General features: G+C 38.0%; 1 protein-coding gene across 2 annotated transcripts in view; it reads right to left on the bottom strand.

The window, feature by feature from the left end:
* ADAMTS2 (ADAM metallopeptidase with thrombospondin type 1 motif 2) overlaps nt 1-23,518 on the bottom strand; it is a 347,966-nt gene that overhangs the window by 192,673 nt on the left and 131,775 nt on the right. For both annotated transcript variants that reach the window (XM_058173814.1, XM_058173815.1), the window contains exon 3: nt 1,293-1,446. In XM_058173814.1, the coding sequence (XP_058029797.1) occupies nt 1,293-1,446 (154 nt within the window). The remainder of the gene's footprint in view (nt 1-1,292; nt 1,447-23,518) is intronic.

The following is a 23,518-nucleotide window of genomic DNA, read 5'->3' as shown; positions in this document are numbered from 1 at the left end:
TAGAATATAGGAATATAGGAAACTACGATTGATATCAGACTTTGGGAGTAGTATCTTCATTGTGCCATGTATGAGTATGACTATTGGGCTCTTGTCCCTTCTCATGTATGAGAACACAGATTTTATTAAAAATCTCGGAGCACAATAAATCAACACCTATAACACAACTTTTCCAAGTCTAACTCTGATCAACTCTTAACAGCAAGATTAGAATTCTAGAATGTTCAAATCCAAGGAAAGGCTGAACAGATAAAAGGTTTTTCCAAACACACAGACTTTGGCACAATCAAGAATAAAGATAATATTATAAAGAAAGCAAACATACTTATAGTTCTAGATAATTACAAGGCTCTGGAAACAATTCACCAGTACTGAAATTGGACAAAGCCCTAAGGGTCAATTCAAACATACTATCTGAGTCTTGATTTATCAGCACTTGATTATGAAACAGTTCAGGATCAATATCTAAAGGTGTGAACAGCATTCACTGAATAATGTCTCTAATCACATCAATCTCTTGTGCTCAAGCTAGGCTGATTGTTTCAGCCACACAAACTTTTGCAACAATTCTGTTCAAACATTCAATCTAAGCATGGTACCCTTCAAGGCCAAAGGGATCTGGAGATGGCTATGCTAGTTCAGGTCAACTCTTGATCCTGACAAATTCAGTGTGCAGGTCTAAAAGCAAGTGCTAGTTGCATTCTTTTTTTGCACTTACAGTAGATGCATAATCAGTGTTTTCCTTTCTTTACTCCATATCAAGAATGGAGGGAATGGGTGATGCACAAGGGGTCACTGGGGATACAAGAAGTCCATATACAAGCCTTCCTATACATTTTGGCAATTCTCCAAGGTCAGCTAAATACCTGACTAGTGATAACATAATCAGTGCATATCTATATTGTTCACGGAGGTTCCTGGTTCTTTCATATCTAGCATTCTTTGTTAATTTATATACAATGGATCTACATTTTAAAGGCCTCCTTTCTGCCATTCAAACTTGTCACAGTTGGCCTATGCTGCCTGTTTTATTGCCCAAACAATCCAAAAAAAGTGTTTGGGACAATAACTGATGTTGGGAAGATTAATTTATCTAAACCTATTTCTTTTAGGTAGGTCTTCGATTTCATTTAAGCAACAAACGTTGAAGCACAACAACCAGAAAGAAGGAATCTCATTCCTCAAGGAGGTAAAGCAGTGGTAACTGAACAATTCTACCTATGGTGCTACTGAACACCTGCTTTTAACTGAAAGTGTTCAGGCATCTCTTTTCAGGATCACTGTAACCTTACCTCTAGGCTGGGTGTCTGGGTTCTCTTTGTGAAATGTTCCCTTGACAGCTGTCCTGCGGTATACCACATGGGTCCTTCCTTCTTCCTCCTCCTGCTTCCCCTTCTGCAGAGGTTCAATGAAATACTCGTCCTTGTCCGTGCGAATCATGCCAGCCTGAAGTGACAGGGCAAAGATTAAACATTTCAAATTACTGCCCATGCTGCAGACATTTTGAATAAATCTCTACAATATGCGCAAGCACACTTTAGCCTTCTCCAGGGAGCAGTTAGGATGCAGAGAGTAAGCAAGATGAATTCCTGATTAGAGCAACATCAGTGCCTGTGCCTGACAAGGAAGGGCAATAGTAAAGCATTAGACTAAAGGGATTTCTTCTGGAATCTAATTAACAAGAGCCGGGATTATGCTATAGGAGGCGAGGGAGTCATGATCTGAACACCATTACAGTCAAAGAATGTATAATAGTCATTTGCATGAAGTTATAGTGGTAAAGTGCATTAAAATGGCATCTGCCCAGACTTTGAAAGAGAAAAGTCTTGAAACAAATTCTGCACCGGTTGCCTTCGCACTGATTTGGTCTACCAGTAAATAGCAAAACCAACCCAATTACATTGGGTGGAGACATCTTGGCTGCCAACCAAGGAGAAGGAAGAGGAAGAGGAAGAAGAGGATTGGGCTGACAGCAGTTACAGATGGGATGGATGAAATTTTATCTTCCATTTTCTGCCCCATTTTATTTGTCAGAGTACCTAACAGAGAAGAGTACCTAGAGAAGCCATGTTTTGCAATCCTGCTCTAGCACTCACTTCTGTGACAAAATTATAGTGAAGAATAGAGTAGAGCAGACCAGACCAGACCAGACCAGACCAGACCAGACCAGAACAGAACAGAACAGAACAGAACAGAACAGAACAGAACAGAACAGAACAGAATATTCTTTTTTGGCCAAGTGTGATTGGACACACAAGAAATTTATTTCAAGTTCCACTATCATAATTGACTATGATAGTCATAAGATACCAATAGGAGTATGTAATAGTCCTACTATAAGGTTAGATAGTAATGTGCTGTTGGGAGATCTGAAGGGCCAGTTGGTGATTTTAAAAAGTCTACCAATACGCTCCATAAGAGTTTGAATGAGTACAAATGCAAAACCCATGATTTTTTAAATATATTAATATAAAGGCAGGCACTTCTGAACCATATTGGAACCAGCATGTCTGCATTCAAGACACTTAAGCTTTCCATATAACTTTGCCATACTTCAGAGCCTCTGCTCCCCATGTGGGCAAGTAGAAGTGAGGGAAGGAAGAAAGGTCAGCAACTAAATTTCTTTTCCTTTTCTTTTCAATTAGTGTGCACAGAAGGGGGAAATGATTTCTGAAATGAAGCAGATGTGGCAGGAAGATTTAATTTCTTCCAACCTGCACACACTGTGGTCCTACTACCAGTTTGGACCCTTCACCTCAATAATGAAAGAAAATCAAAGAGTCAACTACATTCTACATACAGAAAGAAACTTTAATTGGAATGAAAATTACTATTGGGTCAGGGACTAAATTCTATCACTGAGTTTATAAGAAAGGACTTTAGTTTAGTTCTGGCATTAGAAACCACACCAAGCTGAGCATGAACTTACAAGTACTGCTAAAAAACAGTATTGCAATTCAACATCACTAATTTGATCAAGTACTCTGAGATTTCATATCATGGAAATTTAATTAATTTTATTCAACTGATTCGAGTTAGACATTGCCTGACTCTGAACCCACACAGGCAGTGTACATTAGTAAGTACATTAGTAAAATTAAGTAAGATACAATAATTATTAAAGGAGTAAGAAGAAAGGAAAAAACAAGAATTAATAGCAAATACAGCTAACCACACCTTCCCCCATCAATTAATCTGACCAAGAGCCCAACTACCCTACTTCAGCCTGGGAAAACAGCTAGGTCTTTAGGGCTTTCTGGAATGCCATTAGGGTGGGAACCCCTTGGATATCGGGTGGGAACTCAGTCCAGAGGGCAGACACCATGACAGAGGAGGCACGCCTCTTCAGTCTGCTAGATCACACTGTTTAATGGAAAGGACCCAACATGTGCAAACTCTGTTGCATTGAAATAGGTGTTAGGAATGAAGAGGCATCTTAATTGCACTGGTAGAGAGCAATAATGCTGGAGTGCCAGGATTCCAGAGGTATTAGGGCTATTTCCCCATTTTGCACAGTGTATAATTTCTATGGTAAGACATTTTGGGTACAAAAAGAAAAGAAAAGAATTTGCATCCTGTCCCTAGATACCTCTAATCCAGGGGTGTCAAACTCAATTTCACTGAGGGACGCATCAGGGCTGTGTTTGACCTCACGGGGCCAGGATGGGCATGGCCGGAGTTGGTGTGGCCAAGGTGAGCATTGTCAGCTCAATGTCACTCATGTCAGGGACCTCTGTGGTAGCCCGAACTACCAACTACCTTCCTATTTTCTCTTGCCCTTGGCACTATTACCCAGCTTCACACAGACAGACCGCCTAGTTTGGTTCTGTTCCTTTTCTTTCAAAGAAGCCCATGTTTTGCTCTACCAGCAAAAACAGGTTCCTGAGCTCCATTTTCAGCTGCAACGGCCTCCTCTGCCAGTGAAAAGGAGCTTGGAAGGGCTGCAGGTAGCCCACCCAACCTCTGTTTTTGCTGGCAGAAGCACTGCAGGCCAGTCCTTCACTGTTTCCAGGGTGGCCCCAAGGGCCAGATCTAAGTACCCCACGGGCCGGATTCGGCCCCCAGGCCTTGAGTTTGACATCCCTGATCTAATTGTATGGCTATTCTATTTTCTTTGGTTGTCTGAGGGGAATATTTCCTTGGGTCAATCACCCCCCTTTTGCTACAAAAAAAGTTGATATCAAGCTAGTACTTATACTTTACTTTCGCCATGGTACTGAGTGGCATAAAGGTAACTGCATTTTAAAACTCTGTCATGTAACTTCTTACTCTAATTGAGATAGATTTCACGTTAAACACAGGAAAACAGAAAACTGAACAAAACCAATCAAAATGATTTACAAGCAGTAAACTGAAAAAGGAAATTAGCTTCCTCCCTCCAACACTTAATCAAGGTAATATCAATTTGGAACGTAATTTGGCATCATATTTCCATACTGGGCGGGGGAATGACAAATTTGCAAATCTGTGCATAAAGTTCGAACACAATCTGAGAATAATTTCAAAAGCAAGCAAAAATCTCTTTCTTTAAATCCCAGCCAGGAGATAATTCAGAACATATTGCTCCTCATTCCCCAAATGACTCCTCCTTCTCCTAAGTATTTCTTTTGGCACTTTATGATGTTTTCCCATATGTAAAGAGGCAGCTGATACAAAAGGAGATCATGAATCATTCATAGACACGCCCTTTGATATCACACTTATGTTATTGTGGATGTGTTTTATGTTTATTTGTAGGAATTTATGGGAGATCACATGGGCTTCTTTGAAAGAAAAGGAACAGAACCAAACTAGGCGGTCTGTCTGTGTGAAGCTGGGTAATAGTGCCAAGGGCAAGAGAAAATAGGAAGGTAGTTGGCAAGCTAACCAATTAAAAACCTTGATTGCTAGCCTAGATGGATTAAATAGGATAATCTCAGCATAGGGAGGCCAAGAGCAGAGTAGACAAGAGATATTTGAAATGAGAGGACTGTAATGGGTAGGACCAACAAGCACAGTTCTTGGCTCCTACATAGTTGACATTTTCTACTGGCTTAATGTCAGAACAGAGCTATGATCTGGGCGTTGTTTACGTAGTACCAGAAAATTGCATTGATTTATTTTCTCATTTATTTAATGACCACTGCAAAAAAAAAAAAGGTAATTGTGCAGCAAAAGCTAGACAGTACCATATTTTTAGTCCTGTTGCACAGAAATATTTTTGATGCAGAAAAATGCGCCTCGTAGAACAATCAGAGAATGACTAAATGGATGAATTATGGAATTCTGTCCTTTGTTCTTCCATATTTATTACAGTGTTGTTAGTACAAGACATAATGTCCTTACTAAGTGCACAGATTAAATATTACTGCTGTCCCTTATAACATTACAGCAGTTTCTGTGTGATTTCTAGATGAATAAAACTGAACGATGTTCATTCTGCTTTCAGGTCTAAAAAAGTCAACTTTGTTAAAGGAATGAACACTTCTGGAATAATTCAATGAGACTGCAATGAACACTGGAAGTTGGTTTATTAAAATTCCAGACAAGATTGGAGCTAGAAAATCTACAAAGATGAATTTCCTGATAGCTGTTTTGTCAATAACTGACAAAAACAAATTATCTACAATTGCTTACATTGTAAGCCGCCCTGAGTCTTTGGAGAAGGGCGGGGTATAAATGTAAACAAAAAAAAAAAAAAATTGCAATATAACACAGCACCTAGTTTTCACTTGCTGCATATAATGTCTCTGTCTCTACTGGATAAACCTGAGCATGACTTGTCTTCCTCTCAAAACACGCCTCACTAAAAATGTGGACTAGAACTTGTAGATGTAAGTACATACATGTGATGTAAGGTAATGGTAAAGGTAAAGGTTCCCCTTGCACATATATGCTAATTGTTCCCGACTCTAGGGGGGCAGTGCTCATCTCTGTTTCAAAGCCGAAGAGCCAGCGCTATCTGAAGACGTCTCTGTGGACATGTGGCCACCATGACTAAACGGCAAAGGTGCACGGAACGCTGTTACCTTCCCACCAAAGGTGGTCCCTATTTTTCTATTTGCATTTTTTACGTGCTTTCAAACTGCTAGGTTGGCAGAAGCAGGGACAAATAATGGGAGCTCCCCCGTTAAGCGGCACTAGGGATTCAAACTGCTGGACTGCCGACCTTTCGATCGACAAACTCAGTGTCTTAGCCACTGAGCTACCGCATCCCTCTGCGTCCCTCTACATGTGGTTTAAACATTCCTTTAAAAACCCAGTTATCAGTTCCAAAGAAAAGGTCTTTTGTTTTGTTTTTAGCAAATCTGGATCTGGATAATTTTGATTTTAAAATTTAAATCTTTTTTTTTCCCCAGTACTGTGAATTGTTCAGTTGTACTTAACTGAACATTTTCATTTCAGGTCTTTGTCCTTTCTCTCTTTTTAATAATTTTATTGAACTTATCAAAGTTTAAAATGAAAATGAAAATAATGGGAAAGGGGGGAAGGGAAAAGGGAAGAGAAAGAAATGTAGGAGAAAAAGAAGGAATAGCATTGACTTCCAAATCTTTTTGGTGCCATAAAATAGAATGTTACATTTTATGCTGCAATGTTACATTACAGCCTCAACTTTTTACTTTTACATACTGAACATGTACTAGCCATTTCTATAACAACAAACTTATCTAATCATCAAAATCCCAAACCAAAGTTTCTTTTTCCCCCCACTTCAAACAAAATCCAGAAGCAGTTTCTAAATAGAAACAAAGTTGGTTGTTCTTTTCTTTGATTACGTCAGTTAATTTAGCCATCTCTGCTAGTTCCATCAGTATTTCCAGCCATTGTGGGAATTAGAGTATCTTTCCATTTTGTATCTAAAGCATTCTTACTAATGTCAACATATATAACCACAAGGTTCCAGGTTTTTTTTTCTCCAAGTTCTTTGTCCATTAAGCTTTAAAAAAAGTCTCTGAGAGGCGCAAGAAATCAGAACCGAGCTTTTCAAACTACTTGTTTATTGCATGCTAGCTCTCTATAATCATCAAGGAAAATTGGCAGTAGATAAGAATCAATGGAATTCAAGGAGGGCTTAGATCTCTTGTGGGCACAAAAGGATTCCAAACTGATGATGCATTTGACTCCTCCCTTGGGCTCAGCCTGGTCATCTCCTATCGTCTGTGGTTTAATTTATATATTCATTTTAAGAAACTTCTGTATTAAAAAATGAACCTTACCCCAATATTTCTTTGCTTTATCAAAACTCCACTAAAGATGGCAAGACGTTTCTTCTTTGCATTTACGTTTTCAGCATACAATTGAAATATTTTTGTACATCTTTGGCAATTTAATGGGTGTTAAATACCAACAGTACTGATCCTAGGCATCAGTGATGGGTTGCTACCGGTTTGCTCCGGATCGGGCAAACTGGTAGCAGTGATGGCAATAGGCTCCACCCACCTACCAGACGCTTCCGGGTGCGCACACACAAACAAACTGGTAGCAAACTAAATTGAAACCCACTACTGCTAGGCATCATTCATTTTTGGTCCTTTTGAGATTTATCTTAATGGTAAATCTTAATCTTAATCTTATTTATGATAATTTAGTTAATTTACTATGTGGTTCTAAGGAAACCCTATCAAAAATTTTACTTATTAATGGGTTCACTTTTTTTTAATTTAACTCAGTTAAAATGATACAAGAAGCAAATTTAGGGGAACTAAACAGAAATAGGGAAATGAAGGCTACTTAGCTTGGACGTAGCCAAAGGCAATGTCTCTGTTTCTTTTCACTTTAAACAATACTTGCATATCCACGTGCATGCTTCCAATGAATCAAGGACTTGCTATAGTTTATGTTTTTTTCTAAGAAACAGTTATCATTCCATTTGTATTATTGGGTGATCATTCCTCAGGAGGAAAATTGGGAAAAACATAGGAAATTCTACTCCATGAATCTTTGAAATAAAACTCAGGGGTCATCTCTTGCATAGTATGGTGTTCTCCCTGCTTAGCTATGAATTGTTACAGCAAATATTTTATTCACTGGAAAAAAATTGTAGAAAAGAACCAACTTTTTGCAGGGTAAAAAAATAATAACAATGAACGAGAAGGGTAGGATTATCCAAGTATTTTTTAAAGAAATATTTAGTATTAGGGAATTCTTACTGACAATCAGCACATTTTTCAACTCAGTTAAGTTATTCCATTATTCCATCTTTATTGTCATGAATATGCATGTTGTTTTTCCTTTTGTAGGATTGATTGATTGATTGATGTCCACTCTTTCATACGCTCAAGGCAGCAGACATAGCATTGTCTCATTCAATTTTCCTCCACAATAACAACCCAGTGAGGAATTTTGAATTGAGGCTATGGCTAGCTGGCTCATTTTTAAAGTTTCCATGGCTGAAAATCTCCCAAGTGCTGGACCAACACCCTAATCGCTCACCAAGCAGACTCTTAATTAAGGGACTGTATAGACATACAACGTGACAGAAAAACCACAAGATATCTTTAAGTATATAAGCCCATTTACCTCAGTAATCTCTGATGGTCTTTTTAAATTAACTATGGGCATGAATGATTTCATGCCATATTGTTTAGAGGTTCATCTTTTTGAAATGATGATCTAAGGGGATGGAATGGAAAAAGTACTTTAATATTTCTGGAGAAATTAGTTGGATGATATCAATGGAGATTCTCAGTCATCCAGGTCCCAAAGGTGCTTTTCCAAAAGGCAACTGGACTTTATTTTTCTTTGAAGACATTTTGCTTCTCACCTTCTCACTTTGAACTTCAGCAAATGGGTGTGGAACCAGTACAATGCAGTAAGACATGTACAGATCTGTACATTGGAGAAACAAAACAATCACTTCACAAAGGCATGGTACAACATAGGAGAACAAACCCATCAGGACAAGATTCAGCAGACCATCTACATTTGAAAGACAAAGGTCACTTTTTTGAAGATAGCAAAGTCCACATTCTGGACAAAGAGGACTGCTGATTTGAAAGATAGGTCAAAGAGGCCATCTACATTAAGACTGAATAGCCCTCTCTCAACATAAGGGGAGGGATATGACACCACCTATCTCCTGTTCACAACATAGTTCTTTCAGCAGTTCCAAGAAGGTTCCACAACCATTTGCACTAATCAAGTGGCCCTTCAGACACAGAATAACAGCCAAGTGGCCTCAACAGCTCTCAGAAACAGTGCTAACAACCAGATGACTGCAAGGAATATAAATTCATTTATCCAGAACTGAAGAAGCTTCTTGGATGAGAAGTGAAATGTCTTCAAGGTCTAGCTGACTTTTGATAAAGCGCCTTGGGATAGTTGGATAATATGTTGGATTTACTCAACTTTATGCATTCAAGATATATTAGGGGTACAATTCTTAAAATTTCAGCCATGCTGGGAGCTTCAATGCCAAAACATCTCAAGGGCACCATGTGTAGTAAACGCTCCTGATAATTAACAACTCTCCCCATTCGCCTCTGACTTAATTCTTTTTGGTGATAGGACTGATTGTTGACACCTCTTCTATTTTAAGTTTCAAAACTCTCTATAATTTTTAAAGTTCCAATAGTCAAATCTATAAATACATTCCATTAAAAAAACCCTGATGCTAGCTCAAGGGTGTACATCTTCCCATTTTTCAGTCCAGAGAAATTCCTGCACTTGACTAACCTAAGTCCATCTTTCCACTATCCATTTCTCCTAAAACAGGATCAGGGCTGCAATTCATTGCATTAAAGAGGAGGACATTTCCCCCGCAACCTGGTCATTTTGAATGTCTTTGGTGGCTTTCCTTAAAAGTTTTAATTTGCCAGCATATTTGGAATTGACAGACATCTCCAGGTTTTACAGCTTGAGGTCCTATCACTAATTAAATGTCTCCTCTAGCTGAACACTCAGCAAGTACTTTAATTGTCTCCTTATTAACATTCATATCACAGCTTCATGTTCTAGACCCATAATAAAGTTAGCTTGCTTAGCTTCTACAGCTTCTTCTGAAAGATCTGGAGTTCAGATCTATGCTGTAGCTTCAGCTTTAATTGATGTTCTTTTTCTCCTCATTAGTACAAGTGAATATACATTGCTTTTCACCCTAAAGAGTTTTATCACTGCTTTTTTACAGCTAGCAGCACAGCAAGGAAATATAAGTAATTCCGTTTTAATTTGAGGAGGGAAAAACTATTTTGGAGAGTGTAATTGGAAGGAAAGAAATCTCTATTTTGGATGAGTTGTTGATAATGCAACTCCAGAAGCATTGAATATTTGGAGATTTTATCATTCGACCACTAGAAGACAATTGGTCCTCTCTTCATCATTATGCTGCTATCCCCAGATTGGATGGCTTCTCTTCAACCCATTTCACACAGGAAAAAAAATGTCACCATGCAGATAGAAGCATGAGGTATATCCTTTCCAACAGAACACATAATTTCATTCATAAATGTTACTTAACTTTTTGGACTTGTCCTTTGGCATCTTTCACTTTTTAATGGATTTCTTTCTTCTCACAGATATATGCTCGGTTTAATATATTGATTTTTGTCCCCTTACTCTCTTGCCTCACAGGAGGTTGGCTCTTGTGAAGAAGTTCTTAAGGAGGGATTGCTATGCATATGACTTTGGATGATGGTAGGGGTAGAAATCAAACAATTGGAAAGTTCCAACCAAAATTGTCCCCAGATTTTCCCTGAAGGATTGATCCCAATATTACTAACTATAGGTAAGTAATAAAGTAATTTATAGCATAATTTCACTATTTTTGAAAACTTCAAACATTTCCCAATGTAGAGATGTGTGTATTGACTAAACGGTCATGATATCAGCTAATCAGTAAGGTGGCCATAATTTGTTGACTAGAGAAGAATGGAGATTCAGTTGTGAATGAACAACAACAACTCCTTTGAAATTTTACAATGAACTTTTCTGTAAGGAACTGAATTCAACAAAATAAATATTGAATAGCAAATTCTCAGGTTTAAACTCACTTCAACACCAGAATATAAATTCAGGACATAAAGAAATCATCATGGTCAAAAGATGGAAGCTGACCTAGAGAGTCACTATGTTTAGGTCTAAGTTATGTGATTCTGCTCACTGCTTACAGCACCATAACATCCTAGGTATCATGGTAGATATTTGTCCTGGATTTCCTTTCTTTTTTTTTTTTTCTTTTTTTTTTAAATTTTTTTATTATTTTTTTTGCAACAAACAAACAAAAAGAAAATACATTATTACACCCTTGTGCTATACATAAAAGGAAGATTTGGGTCTTCGGATATATCCTCATGATTGCCAAAATCCACGTTCTCGAGGTACAGGTACTGAAGCGTCCAATGTTCCAAGCGCAAAGTCCACAAATGGTTTCCAAGTCTTCCAGAAAATATCTTCTTTATACACACCACTTCTAATTTTAATATCACATGTCATTTTATCATTTAAAGCTAATTTCCACATTTCAGAATTCCACTCTTCTATTCTAAAAATCACATCTAGTTTCCAATATCTAGCTATTATAATTCTACCTATTATAATCATAATTCTAATCAATTCTTTTTCATATTTTGTTAATTCTATTTCCTTAATTACCAACAATAATATAGTTTCCACTCTCAATGTTATTACTTTCCCCATCATTTCAAATATCATTTTCTCCAATTGTTGCCAAAACTTTTAACCTTATCACAATTATACCACATATGTTCATAAGTCCCCAATTCCATCTCACATCTCCAACATTTTTTACTAGTTTTTTTATCCATTTGTGACAATCTTACTGGAGTCAAATACCATTTCCAAACAACTTTATAATTGTGCTCTTTAATCCTTATAGATAAAGTTCTCATAATTCTACTCTTCCAATTCACATTCCAATCTGATTCTGGTATTTCAATATTAAGATCTTTTTCCCAATTTGTCCTCATCACTCTTTGTAATTTTTCATCAGAATTTATAATCTTATAAACCCTACTAACGAGTCCCTTTAGCCCAATTTCATCTTTCATAATCCGAGATACTAAATATTCAAATTCAGTTTCACATCTATTTATCGAATAATTTTCCTTTAGTTTTTTTGTCCATTTTTCTATCTGTATTTTTTCAAACCAACTTAACCCTAATTTTTCAATAATTTCTTTATTCCTCCTTTCATTTCCCATAACTTTTATCCAATCTTTAATAATTTCTATATTTTCCTCTTTAATCACTTCATTACGTTTTATATTATTTTTAATCGGCCAAATTCCAGTTGTCTCCCCCAAAAAGATTATATCCGGAATTAAAATTTTAACAAATTTGTTCCACATTTTACTTAATCCCTTTAACCAATAACTTCTACTTACACATTTTAAATTTGCTTTATCTAAAAACCACCTTGATCCAAATTTCTCTATATCCCTTAACTCTAAATCTCTCCAATAATTATCTTCACCTTTAAGTATTTTTACCACTATCCGGATACCATACGCACAGTAATAATTAAATAATTTGGGGATTCCTAATCCGCCTTCCTTTTGATTTTGATACCACATTTTCTTCACTAATCTGGGTCTTTTGCCACCATTGCAAAATTTATCCAGTTTTTTCTGATATCCTTCAATATCTTTCTCTGTCAGATTTAGTGGTAGCATCTCGAATAAAAAGTTGAACTTGGGCAGCAACATCATCTTACACATTGCAATTCTACCAAACCAAGACAACTTTAAAATTTTATATTTATCTATCTTCTTCTCAATTTCGTTAATCACCACATCATAATTAAGTTTTTCAATTCTTTAACCTTAAGTGAAAGCACTATACCCAAATATTTCAATGTGTTTTAATCCTTATCCCAAATTGCTCTTGCATATTCTCAGACTCATTACCATTACTATCCATCAATAATTCTGACTTTGACCAATTTACTTTCAATCCTGTCATTTCTTCAAATTCTATCAAATGCTTATATATCTTTTCAAATCTTTCTCTACATTTTCAAAATAATTAAAGTATCATCCATACAAATTTATCTTATACCCTTATATCCTTCTAATTCTTCATCTTTTCTATCATTTTGTCAATATTTCCATAGCCAATAAAAATAATGTTGGGGACAGGGACATCCTTGTCTCGTACCAGCTTCTAATTTTATCTCTTCAGTTAATATTCCATTCACCTTCACTCTTGCACTGCTCTTTTGGTACAATTTTGAAATAACATGTATAAACTTATTACCAAAGCCTAAAGCCTCCACAATTACTTTAATTGTTTCCCATTGTACAGAATCAAAAGCTTTAAAAATATCCAATGATACTATACCAATTTTATCACCATTATATTCAGCTACATCTATAATATTTAATACTCTTCTAACAATATCACTCATGTATCTACCCTTCACAAAGCCTACTTGATTATAACTTATATATCTATCTATAAATCTATTTAATCTATTACTTATAATAGCAGTAAATATCTTTGCATCCTGATTAATTAAAGAAATCGGCGATAGGACTCAATCCTTTCTAAATCTTTATCTGGTTTAGGAATTAGGGATATCACCGTTCTATTCCATGACGAAGGTACTTCCCCACCATGTAATATTCCATTGAATAATTTTTGCAGTCTTGGTATTATTAATTCTTTAAATTCTTTATAAAACTCAACAGGTAATCCATCCTCACCTGGAGCTTTCCCTAATTTTAATTTTTGTATTATTCCATTAATCTCATCTTGTGTTATATCTTCTTCCATCAATTCCTTATATGTTTGATCAATTTTCACCACATACTTTTCTAAATAGCTTTGCAATTTTCCCCGATTAATTGGTTTCTTTGAATATAGATTCTGAAAAAAGTTTCTAACCACTTCACATTTCTCTAATTTTTTATAACATCTTATACCTCTATCATCTATCAAAACTCCAATTTCTCTCTTCTCTCTTTTATCTTTCGCCATCTTTGCCAATAATTTAGAATTTCTATTACTAAATTCAAAAAAATTCCTATTTAAAAATCTCAAATTTCTTTTTACTAACTCTGTATCTTCTTCTATCATTTTATTTCTTAACATATTAAGCTCCTGAAGAATTTTTTTTCTTTAGTAAGCAAAAATTGATTTTCCAATTCTTTAATCTTATTTTTATCTCTTTCCATTTTAATTTTATAATTTTTATATTTCCTACTTGATAATTTGATACTCTCCCCTCTAAACACCGCTTTCATCGCATCCCAAACAATTTCAAATTTAACCTCCCCGTTATCATTTAATCTCCAACTTTCCTCCAATTTTTTAAGTATCCATTTTTTATCCTTTTCATTTTATACAATTTCTCGTCATATCTCCAATAGCTTCTTTTTCTCAAAATTAAAATCTAAGTCCACCATAACTTCTGCATGATCAGAATCTTTAAAATTCCCACATCTACCTTATCCACATTATTCAACAAATCTTTAGAAAGAAAAATATAATCAATTCTAGAATATGTATTATATATCTTAGAAAAAAAAGTGTATACTCTCTCAATTCCTTTAACCTCTCTCCACACATCAACCACGCCGTTTCGAAGCATCCACATATTTAAAATCCCCATTTTATTTGCTCCTCCACAGCGGGTGGGATTAGTACTGTCTATTTTATCTCTGATTAAATTAAAATCCCCAGCCACAATTACTTTCCCTACACTTTCATTCTCCAAAATTTTTGTTATTTTTTCAAGAAATTCTCTTTGTTTTTCATTCGGTAAATATAAATTAACAAGTGTCACTTTTTCCTCATTAAGATTTCCAACAATTATTACATATCTTCCATCTTCATCCAAAATTACCTTATGTTTTCAAAGTACACCCTATCTGATATCAGTGTTGCAACTCCTCTAGCTTTTGAAGTTCCAAATGCTTTTCATATATTTGCATACCTTTTATATACATTCTATTTGAATCTTCAGATTTCTGATGGGTTTCTTGTAAAAATAAAATGTCTGGTAAATCCCTTTTAATCTTAAACTCCAATCTTCTTCTTTTAATCTGATTCCCTGTACCCTTCACATTCCATGACATTATTTTTATAACTCCCATTTAAAATATAAATTTTTTAATCCTATCCCCGCATCTTCCTTTCTGTGCCCCCCACCACCCGACATTAAACTACCATATAAACAACAATAAGAAAACAGAAAAAAAACAAAAAACAAAACAAACAATAAAATACAAACAATCTTCTTCCCCCACATCCTCATCGGTTTCGCCTCTATAAAGAGAATGGGGGAGAGGGGACGTGCCAATGCCCGGGGCACTTCTTTCGGGCTGTCTATTTAAATTCATCACTCAAAAAAAAAGATAGCGATGACCATGACCGTGGTGGGGTAAGGACCTTTCCTTCACTTCACAGGGCTTAATAATGAAGATTTATGAGGATTAATGCTGTTTGGAATGCACCGTTATGGATGAAAGTTAATAAATCATGAAGTGGAAGTGTTAATAGCCCAGCAGACTGAATTTAAAACTGGTAGGTCATCTGAAACTGCTTGAATTAAGGAGTTTTTACTGCGTGGGATGACCGAACTGGCAGATACAATGAGTTTGGAATAAACTGCTGTCTTTTGCTTTCCTTATTATAATTATCGTGTTCTGTGTTAAATGCTGAGGCTAAGGAATATCAAAGATTGAATTTGCTAATGAGAAGAATTTTAATTGAAGAGATCGATCTTTTGTGCTGGACTGACTGGCTGACTGGCTGAAGAAGCTTTTATTAGGTGGATAATTTTTTTTTAATTATTTTTCTTTTGAGAGGAAATTAATAGCTTGTTTATATTACAGAAAACAAAAAAAGGACTTTGTTTTGAAGTTCAAGCTGGTTTGTTTTTTTTTTTTTTTCTCTGCCGACGTGGAGAAAAAATGGCGCTGATTAAGCTGTGAGGTAATTGTGTTTCTTTGTGGAGTGAATATGACTCATAAGTTACTGATAAGCTACTAACGAGTGCAAATAAGCCGTTTCGCTTCAATTAAAAGATTGTCGTCCCTTGATCTTCATCAAGACCCTCTGTAAAATTGGTTTGACTGCTGTCCTTTGATCTTCACTAAGACTCTTTGAAAAATTGGAATCCCAGTTTGAGAAATTTTTTGGTTTTTTTTTTCAAAATGACTCAACAACTTTCAGAAACGCAGCAAATTGCTGCAGCTTTAAATAAAATTGGGGAAAAAATAGCAGCACTATCAGAGCGTATAGATAATTTGACATTTAAACTGACATCCGAAGTGCAAAATTTAAAGCAAGATATGAATGATAACTTTGCTAAACAAAAAGAGGAAATGACAATGATTAAAGATGAAATGGAGCAGCTGCATGTGCATGAGGCAAAAGTAGATCGGCAAATTGGCAAAATATTTTATAAAATGAGCAGCAAGATAAGAGAATTTGTCTTTTGGAAGAAGAGATGAGGAAATATAATTTTGTTATTAGAGGACTCTCGGAAGAAAGGAAGATAAATTGAAACAGCGGGTTTTGAAATGGATTAATGATTTGGATCGCAACTTACGTTCACAATAGCAGACCTGGCAAGCGTTTTAGAATTGGATATAGAAGGCAAAATGGTTCTAACAGGAATGTGCTTGTCAGGTTCGCAAATCTTGGTGATAAGTTGGAAGTTATGGCCAAGTTAAGAGAGTTGGGAGATGCTTTGAAGTTTGAAGGGAAGACTATTCAAGTCTCCCCGGATATATCAAGAGAAGAAAGGGCATGGAGATTTTTTTTAAAACCAATTACAAAAGTTTTGAGAGATAATGGAATTAAATACAATTGGAGGCCACCACAACAATTGAAATTTTTTTATAAAGGAAGGATGCATACAATCACCCCAGATATAGATGCATTATTATATTTACGGGAGCTTGGACTGATTGAGATGGAGGATTTAATGGAGATAAAAGATCAAATGCTTCAGATGGGTGGAACATACGTGGAAACATCAATCTCAGAAGAAGAAAAAGGGGCTATTGGAGGGCAAGACTCTAAAGGGTTAAAGAGGAAAGAAATATCACCTGTGTTGGTTGAACAGAAGAAGAGTCGTGAGGATACAGTAGGAGAAGAAGCAGATAAGAGTCTTGGAAAATATGAAGCTGAATGCGGGTCGTCCTGGATTTCCTTTCTAAGCATTTAATGCTAGGTCTAAGGAAGACCTTATTTGATTTCCCACTACATCCAGTTAAGCATTGAAAGAGGCGGTGGTGAGACCTCTCCTTAAGAAGCCTTCCCTGGACCCAGCTATTTTGGGGAATTACCGTCCAGTCTCCAACCTTCGCTTTGTGGCGAAGGTTGTAGAGAGTGTGGTTGCATGGCAGCTTCCCCGGCACCTGGATGAAGCTGTCTATCTAGACCCGTTCCAGTCCGGCTTCCGACCCGGTTATAGCACGGAGACGGCTTTGGTCGCGTTGGTGGATGACCTCTGGAGGGCCAGGGATAGGGGTTGTTCCTCTGCCCTGGTCCTATTAGATCTCTCAGCGGCTTTTGATACCATCGACCATGGTATCCTGCTGCGCCGGTTGGAGGGATTGGGAGTGGGAGGCACCGTTTATCGGTGGTTCTCCTCCTATCTCTCTGACCGGTCGCAGACGGTGTTGACAGGGGGGCAGAGGTCGTCCGCGAGGCACCTCACTTGTGGGGTGCCTCAGGGGTCGATTCTCTCACCTACCCTGTTCAACATCTATATGAAGCCACTGGGTGAGGTCATCAGTGGTTTCGGGGTGAGTTATCATCTGTACGCTGATGATACTCAGCTGTACTTCTCCACCCCGGACCACCCCAACGAAACGGTCGAAGTGCTGTGCAGGTGCCTGGAAGCCGTACGGGTCTGGATGGGGAGAAACAGACTCAGGCTCAATCCCTCCAAGACGGAGTGGCTGTGGATGCCGGCACCCCAGTACAGTCAGCTGCAGCCGCAGCTGACTGTTGGGGGCGAGTTAGTGGCCCCAAATGAGGTGGTTCACAACTTGGGTGTCCTCCTGGATGGACGGCTGTCCTTTGATGAACATCTGGCGGCCGTCTCCAGGAGGGCTTTCTACCAAGTTCGCTTGGTTCGCCAGTTGCGTCCCTTCCTTGACCGGGATGCCTTATGCACAGTCACTCACGCTCTGGTCATGTCTCGGTTGGATTACTGCAATGCTCTCTACATGGGGCTGCCCTTGAGGTGCACCAAGAGGCTACAGTTGGTCCAGAATGCGGCTGCGTGAGTAGTAACGGGAGCCACTCGCGGCTCCCATGTAACATCACTGCTGCGTAGTCTGCACTGGCTTCCTGTGGTCTTTCGGGTGCGCTTCAAGATTTTGGTTACCACCTTCAAAGCGCTCCATGGCTTAGGACCCGGGTACTTACGAGACCGCCTGCTGTTACCTTATGCCTCCCACCGACCCGTACGCTCTCACAGAGAAGGTCTCCTCAGGGTGCCGTCCGCCAAAGAGTGTCGGCTCCCGGCGCCCAGGAATAGGGCCTTCTCTGTTGGAGCATCGACGCTCTGGAATGAACTTCCCCCTGACCTACGTCAAGTGCCTGATCTTCGGACCTTCCGTCGTGAGCTAAAAACATATTTATTTATTCAAGCGGGACTGGCATAATGGTTTTTATAGTTATAATCTTAAATTGGGGTTTTTATTGGGTTTTTAAAAATTTTTATAATTTTAAATTTAAACTTTTAATTATCAGCCTTTTGAAATTTGCTAGGTTTTAATTGTTGGTTTTAATTGTATATGTATTGTGTTTTATCTTTGGCTGTACACCGCCCTGAGTCCTTCGGGAGAAGGGTGGTATAAAAATTTAATAAATAAATAAAATTTAATAAATAAATAAATAAATAAATTACTTTGAGCCACTGTGAAACCTGAAAATGGCAACTTTCTTGAAAAGGAATTGAAAATCACTGCTGTTGCAATCAGCACACATGCAGTGTTAGAAGGCCCATTAGAGATAAATTTGCTACAAACTTCTGCAAGCAAGAAGAAGGATGGCAGGCAGAATAAACTGAAGATATCATAAAGTGAAAGTTCAAGGAAATCAATTAAATATGAACTGTGGCATTTGTAGTTTGTCCAAAAAAGATCCCATATTTATAAAGAGGTTGCCATTCCTCAAAAAGCTGTTTTCAGACTGGCATGTACTAGAATTCTTGAGACTCTTGTTATCTTTTTCTATTGGAAGCTATTCTTTTTATCAAATGAAAATGTTATTGCTTGATTCATTAGTGCCATCAAGTCACTCTTAACTCCTAGTGACCACATAGATTTCCACCATGAAGATCTGTCCTAATCTGGCCATTCAGGTCTTCCAACAGTGGACTTACTGCCACTGTAACTCCATCCAACTTGCTGTTAATCATCTTCTTCTCTTCTTCTTTCCACTCTTTCCAGCATTAGAGCCTTTTCCATTGAGCTGAGTCTTCACATAATGTGTTCAAAGTACGATAATTTGAGCATCTCTTTTATTTGTAATTATTGTCATTTGGACCATAGAAGTTTAGGGTTTGATTCAGTGGTGGGTTGCTACCCGTTCAACCCGGATCGGGCGAACCAGGAATGGTGGCAGCAGGAGGCTCTGCCCACCTGTCCAGATGTCTCTGTGCATGTGCAGAAGCATTGCATGCGCGCGCGAGCGAAACGGTAGCAGCCGAAATTGAAACCATTACTGGTTTGATTGGTATTTATCAGGTTCATATATGCTGTCTCTGCTCCCTCAACTAGATGGAGCAATGCTCTGGGTCCCTCCTATCAAATAATCATCTTTTTGAATCCAGAGTCATGCTTTCTGAGTGGTAGTAGCTGCCTTAGGGAACATCATTTCCCTGTAGATCCAGATGATCCCAATCCTATTAGCTTTCCTCAAGGCACTGAATTTACCTCAGGAACTCTGCTGCTTTTGATGAGCTCCACAATTAATGGGGTTGTCTTATCCTTGGGTGCCAGGGGTTGTATGCCATGTTTCTTGCATTTCAAAAATGTGAACATTTCCCAGAGTCACCACTGCGAGATAGGTAGCCATATTAATCATTTAGCAAATTGAATGAAAAATTCTCACTTTGATGTGGCAAACTGCCACGAGGCCTTTCAAAGTACAAAAATAAATTTAGAAATAAATGTAAACTTGGCCTTGCCATCTGCTTTTACCTTGGACAGGACTTACCGTCTGCTATGCTTCAGATTGAAGCATCTTGTTCCTATGCCTCACAGTTCCTGTCACTATCCATAAAAATGGCATCTCTGCCAGTTATAAATAATAATAATATTTGAGTAATAAACAAGATTTAAGGGATATGTTTTTATACAGGTTTTCTTAGCATAGATGCCAGCTAACAAGCATTTCTGAGAATAACAATGTTTCCCGGTACTCCATTCTTATAACAGAACCTATCAAAAGTTAAGACTGCAAGAAATAGTGATTAAAGTATAATCACTACGATTTAAACAATCACCACATTACCTGTAAACCTTCATTCAAGAATAATGCAATCCCTCTTTCCATGGAGTTGGTTTTAACTATAACTGCATTGTATATTATTGGGTTTTGAATTCATTTCGGACACAATCTTTTATACGACCACTCAGAAAAAAGTTCCATTGAATTCTTAAGGACATGGTCTTGGAAAACTAGTTTAGAATTGTAGCGCTTAATAACTGGTAAACTTGCATCCCACACAGGGCACATCATTACATCTTAGTTGTGCTCTGGAATAACTATGAAGCATAAAGCTGCATGCATTGTCTCTGTTATGCCCTTGGTAACAGCAGCTTCATTATCCTCATCACTCATGTCTTGAGCAACATGGATAAAAGTTTATCTCGTAATGGCTTGAACTTGCAAGTTGAATCTCCTGCATGAGTGAGAATTTTGAAAAATGCTGCTACCGTGTTTCCCTGAAAATAAGACCCTGTCTTATATTTTTTTGAACCCCAAAGTAAGCTCTTGGCCTTATTTTTCAGGAGGTCTTATTATTTTGGGGCGTGTGGAGCAAGATGGGGCTCCTCTTGCTGTCTTATCTGATTTCCAGCTCTGTCTTCCTTACCTAACCAGAGAAAATGGCAGGGCCATGCAATGGCTGTGCATGCGTTTAAATATTTTCGGGGAGGGTTTATTTTAGGGAGAGGGCTTATTATCAGGGGATGTCTTATTTTCAGGGAAATACAGTATTTCGTGTTCAGGGATCCCCAAGCACTTCAATTCATTAACCTGAAGTTTCAGGTTGTGTTGTGGCTCCAGCCCCCCTCTCACCCGGGCCTGGCCCCCTGCCAGAGAGTGACTCAGAGAGTGAGGGGGAAGGGCCGTCAGGGCTCCCTTCTGCAGGGCCAGCTACCCTGGCTCAGCTCCAAGAGCCAGAGGCAGGCCAGGTGGAAGAAATAATGAGGCCTCTGTCTCCTGTATCTCCCCCCGCCCAGGCAATGCTCCCAGAACCAGCTGAGGACAATCAGTCCTGGTTGGACCCTAGGTTTCGTAGACAGGAGAGGCGGGAACAACAGAAGCAGGGGTGGGGCAGGCCTAGGAAGTGCTGAGTCACGGAGCCACACCCCACAGGGTATAAAAGCAGCAGGGGCTGATATACTACTCCGTGGCGAACAAATCAACTGCTTAGAGAGAACTTGAGATGAAGTACTGTTTGTTCCTGATTTCCTGGTTGACTTGCCGGCATCAAGAAAAGATAACAGAGAAACTTGGCAGACGCTCGCTAGTTTGCTGCCAGAGCTGATACCTGCCATGGACTGAATTGCCGGCTAATTAAATCATCGCTCGTGCCACCCGGACTGAGGTGGTGTGGGAGGGGACAGAACATGTTGTTCACTGATCTGCAAACATTTACCATATGAAAATTTACTGATTTGTCAGTCAACAGGAGTGCTGATTTACCAACAGCTTATCAGGTACTTAGGGCATAAGGAAACAACAATCAATGACTTAAGAGCCAGCCATCAACACCCTAATTAACAAACTTAAAATTAAAAACTACATATAAGCAGGCAACAAACGTAAAATTAAAAACTACATATAAGCAGGCACCATAGAAATACAATGCCTGGAACACATTGTGCACATTCTGGAGAGAATAAACATTTAGCCAGTGACTGACTCAGATTGAATCCAGCTACATAAAAATAATTTAATAAATGTTACTTTAATAGTATCCTGGGCAATCATAATTATAGCAACAACAACACTGCACTTTTAGACATGCCGTCTGACCCTTGAGGGTCGATACTGACCACTTTGGGGAATTCTGGAATATAGGTTTCTAGGCACATTCAATAGGGGGCAGTAGGGAATGCTGGTGGCAGGATTAGCGTTCAAGATTCTAACGCTTTTATACATAGTCATGTAAATAAATCATGCATTCTGATTAAATGAAGTATGACATTACACTTATTTTTATAAAATGCCCTTTCACACATTTCTAAACATTCTTTGAAAGTACTGCACATTATTTATTTTTCTCAAACTCCTGCCCTATCCAAAACAACAACCAAAAAATGGAATAAACCGGATAATACTCAACTTTGCGTTCTTTTTGTGTAAAAGAAAGACTGAAAAATAAGCATAAAACCTTGCAACTGTCTGCCACATTTTGACTATACATAAGTTAACTATTAGCCTACAGCTATAATCATTTATGCCGCTTTCGGCTGGAAGAGTCTGGCCAGGAAGGTTTAAACTTAAGCAAGATGCTTTCTTTTTTTTTTTCATTTAAAGTTCTGTAAAGCAGGGGTTTCCAACCTTGGTCCCTTTAAGACTTGTGGACTTCAACTTCCAGAGTTCCTCAGCCAGCTTTGCTGGCTGAGGGACTCTGGGAATTGAAGTCCACAAGTCTTAAAGGGACCAAGGTTGGAGACCCCTGCTGTAAAGTCTTTCAGGCTTTTAAAGCAAATGTTTACACTTGCAGAGTGCCCTTAGGACTGAGAAATAAAACATTGCATATTATTAATGTATCTCCCAAAGTAATGTTGCATTATCCATTGTTCTGTTTTCTACAGAAAGTAGGGAACAACCCTGAGCAAATTAAGTAAATGATTAAAGCTGGGTTATGTCTTTGGTCTTTAGGAAAATTCACTCTTGGCAACAGAGGTTTGACAGGATAGCCCAGTAGCTTGTAATCCAAACCACAGTATTCTCTGCCAGCACACGTCTCATGGATCAGTCATGGTTGGCACACTAAATGACAAGAGAACTAGGCATTCCAATGAAGGTGGGTCTCAAAATCTCTTGGCACTCAGTTTGGAATCTGCTTATCCTACGCTGAAAGACACGCTCCAAACTTTGCATTGTGGAAACCCAAATCTTGCAGTCATAATAAACTATAGAAATCCAGGATAATATCCAGATATGTGCAAATGCACCCGAAGGCTAAATCTTTCACTGCCAACCCCAGATCACACACCTATAAATCAGAGAGATTAATTCCAGAGGGATATAAGCATGTAATCTGTATAATTATACAACAATTCTTCCCCACAAGGGCCTTGACTTGTAGGTTGCCCCCTACTGCTACAATAATTAGAAATTCTATGGGATAAATTTGTGGTTGTTATACCATTAT

The sequence above is a fragment of the Ahaetulla prasina genome, chromosome 2, assembly GCF_028640845.1.
Source record: "Ahaetulla prasina isolate Xishuangbanna chromosome 2, ASM2864084v1, whole genome shotgun sequence".
Taxonomy (NCBI): Eukaryota; Metazoa; Chordata; class Lepidosauria; order Squamata; family Colubridae; genus Ahaetulla; species Ahaetulla prasina.
Note: the sequence above shows the minus strand (reverse complement) of the source record. Positions and strands in the feature narration are given on the sequence as shown.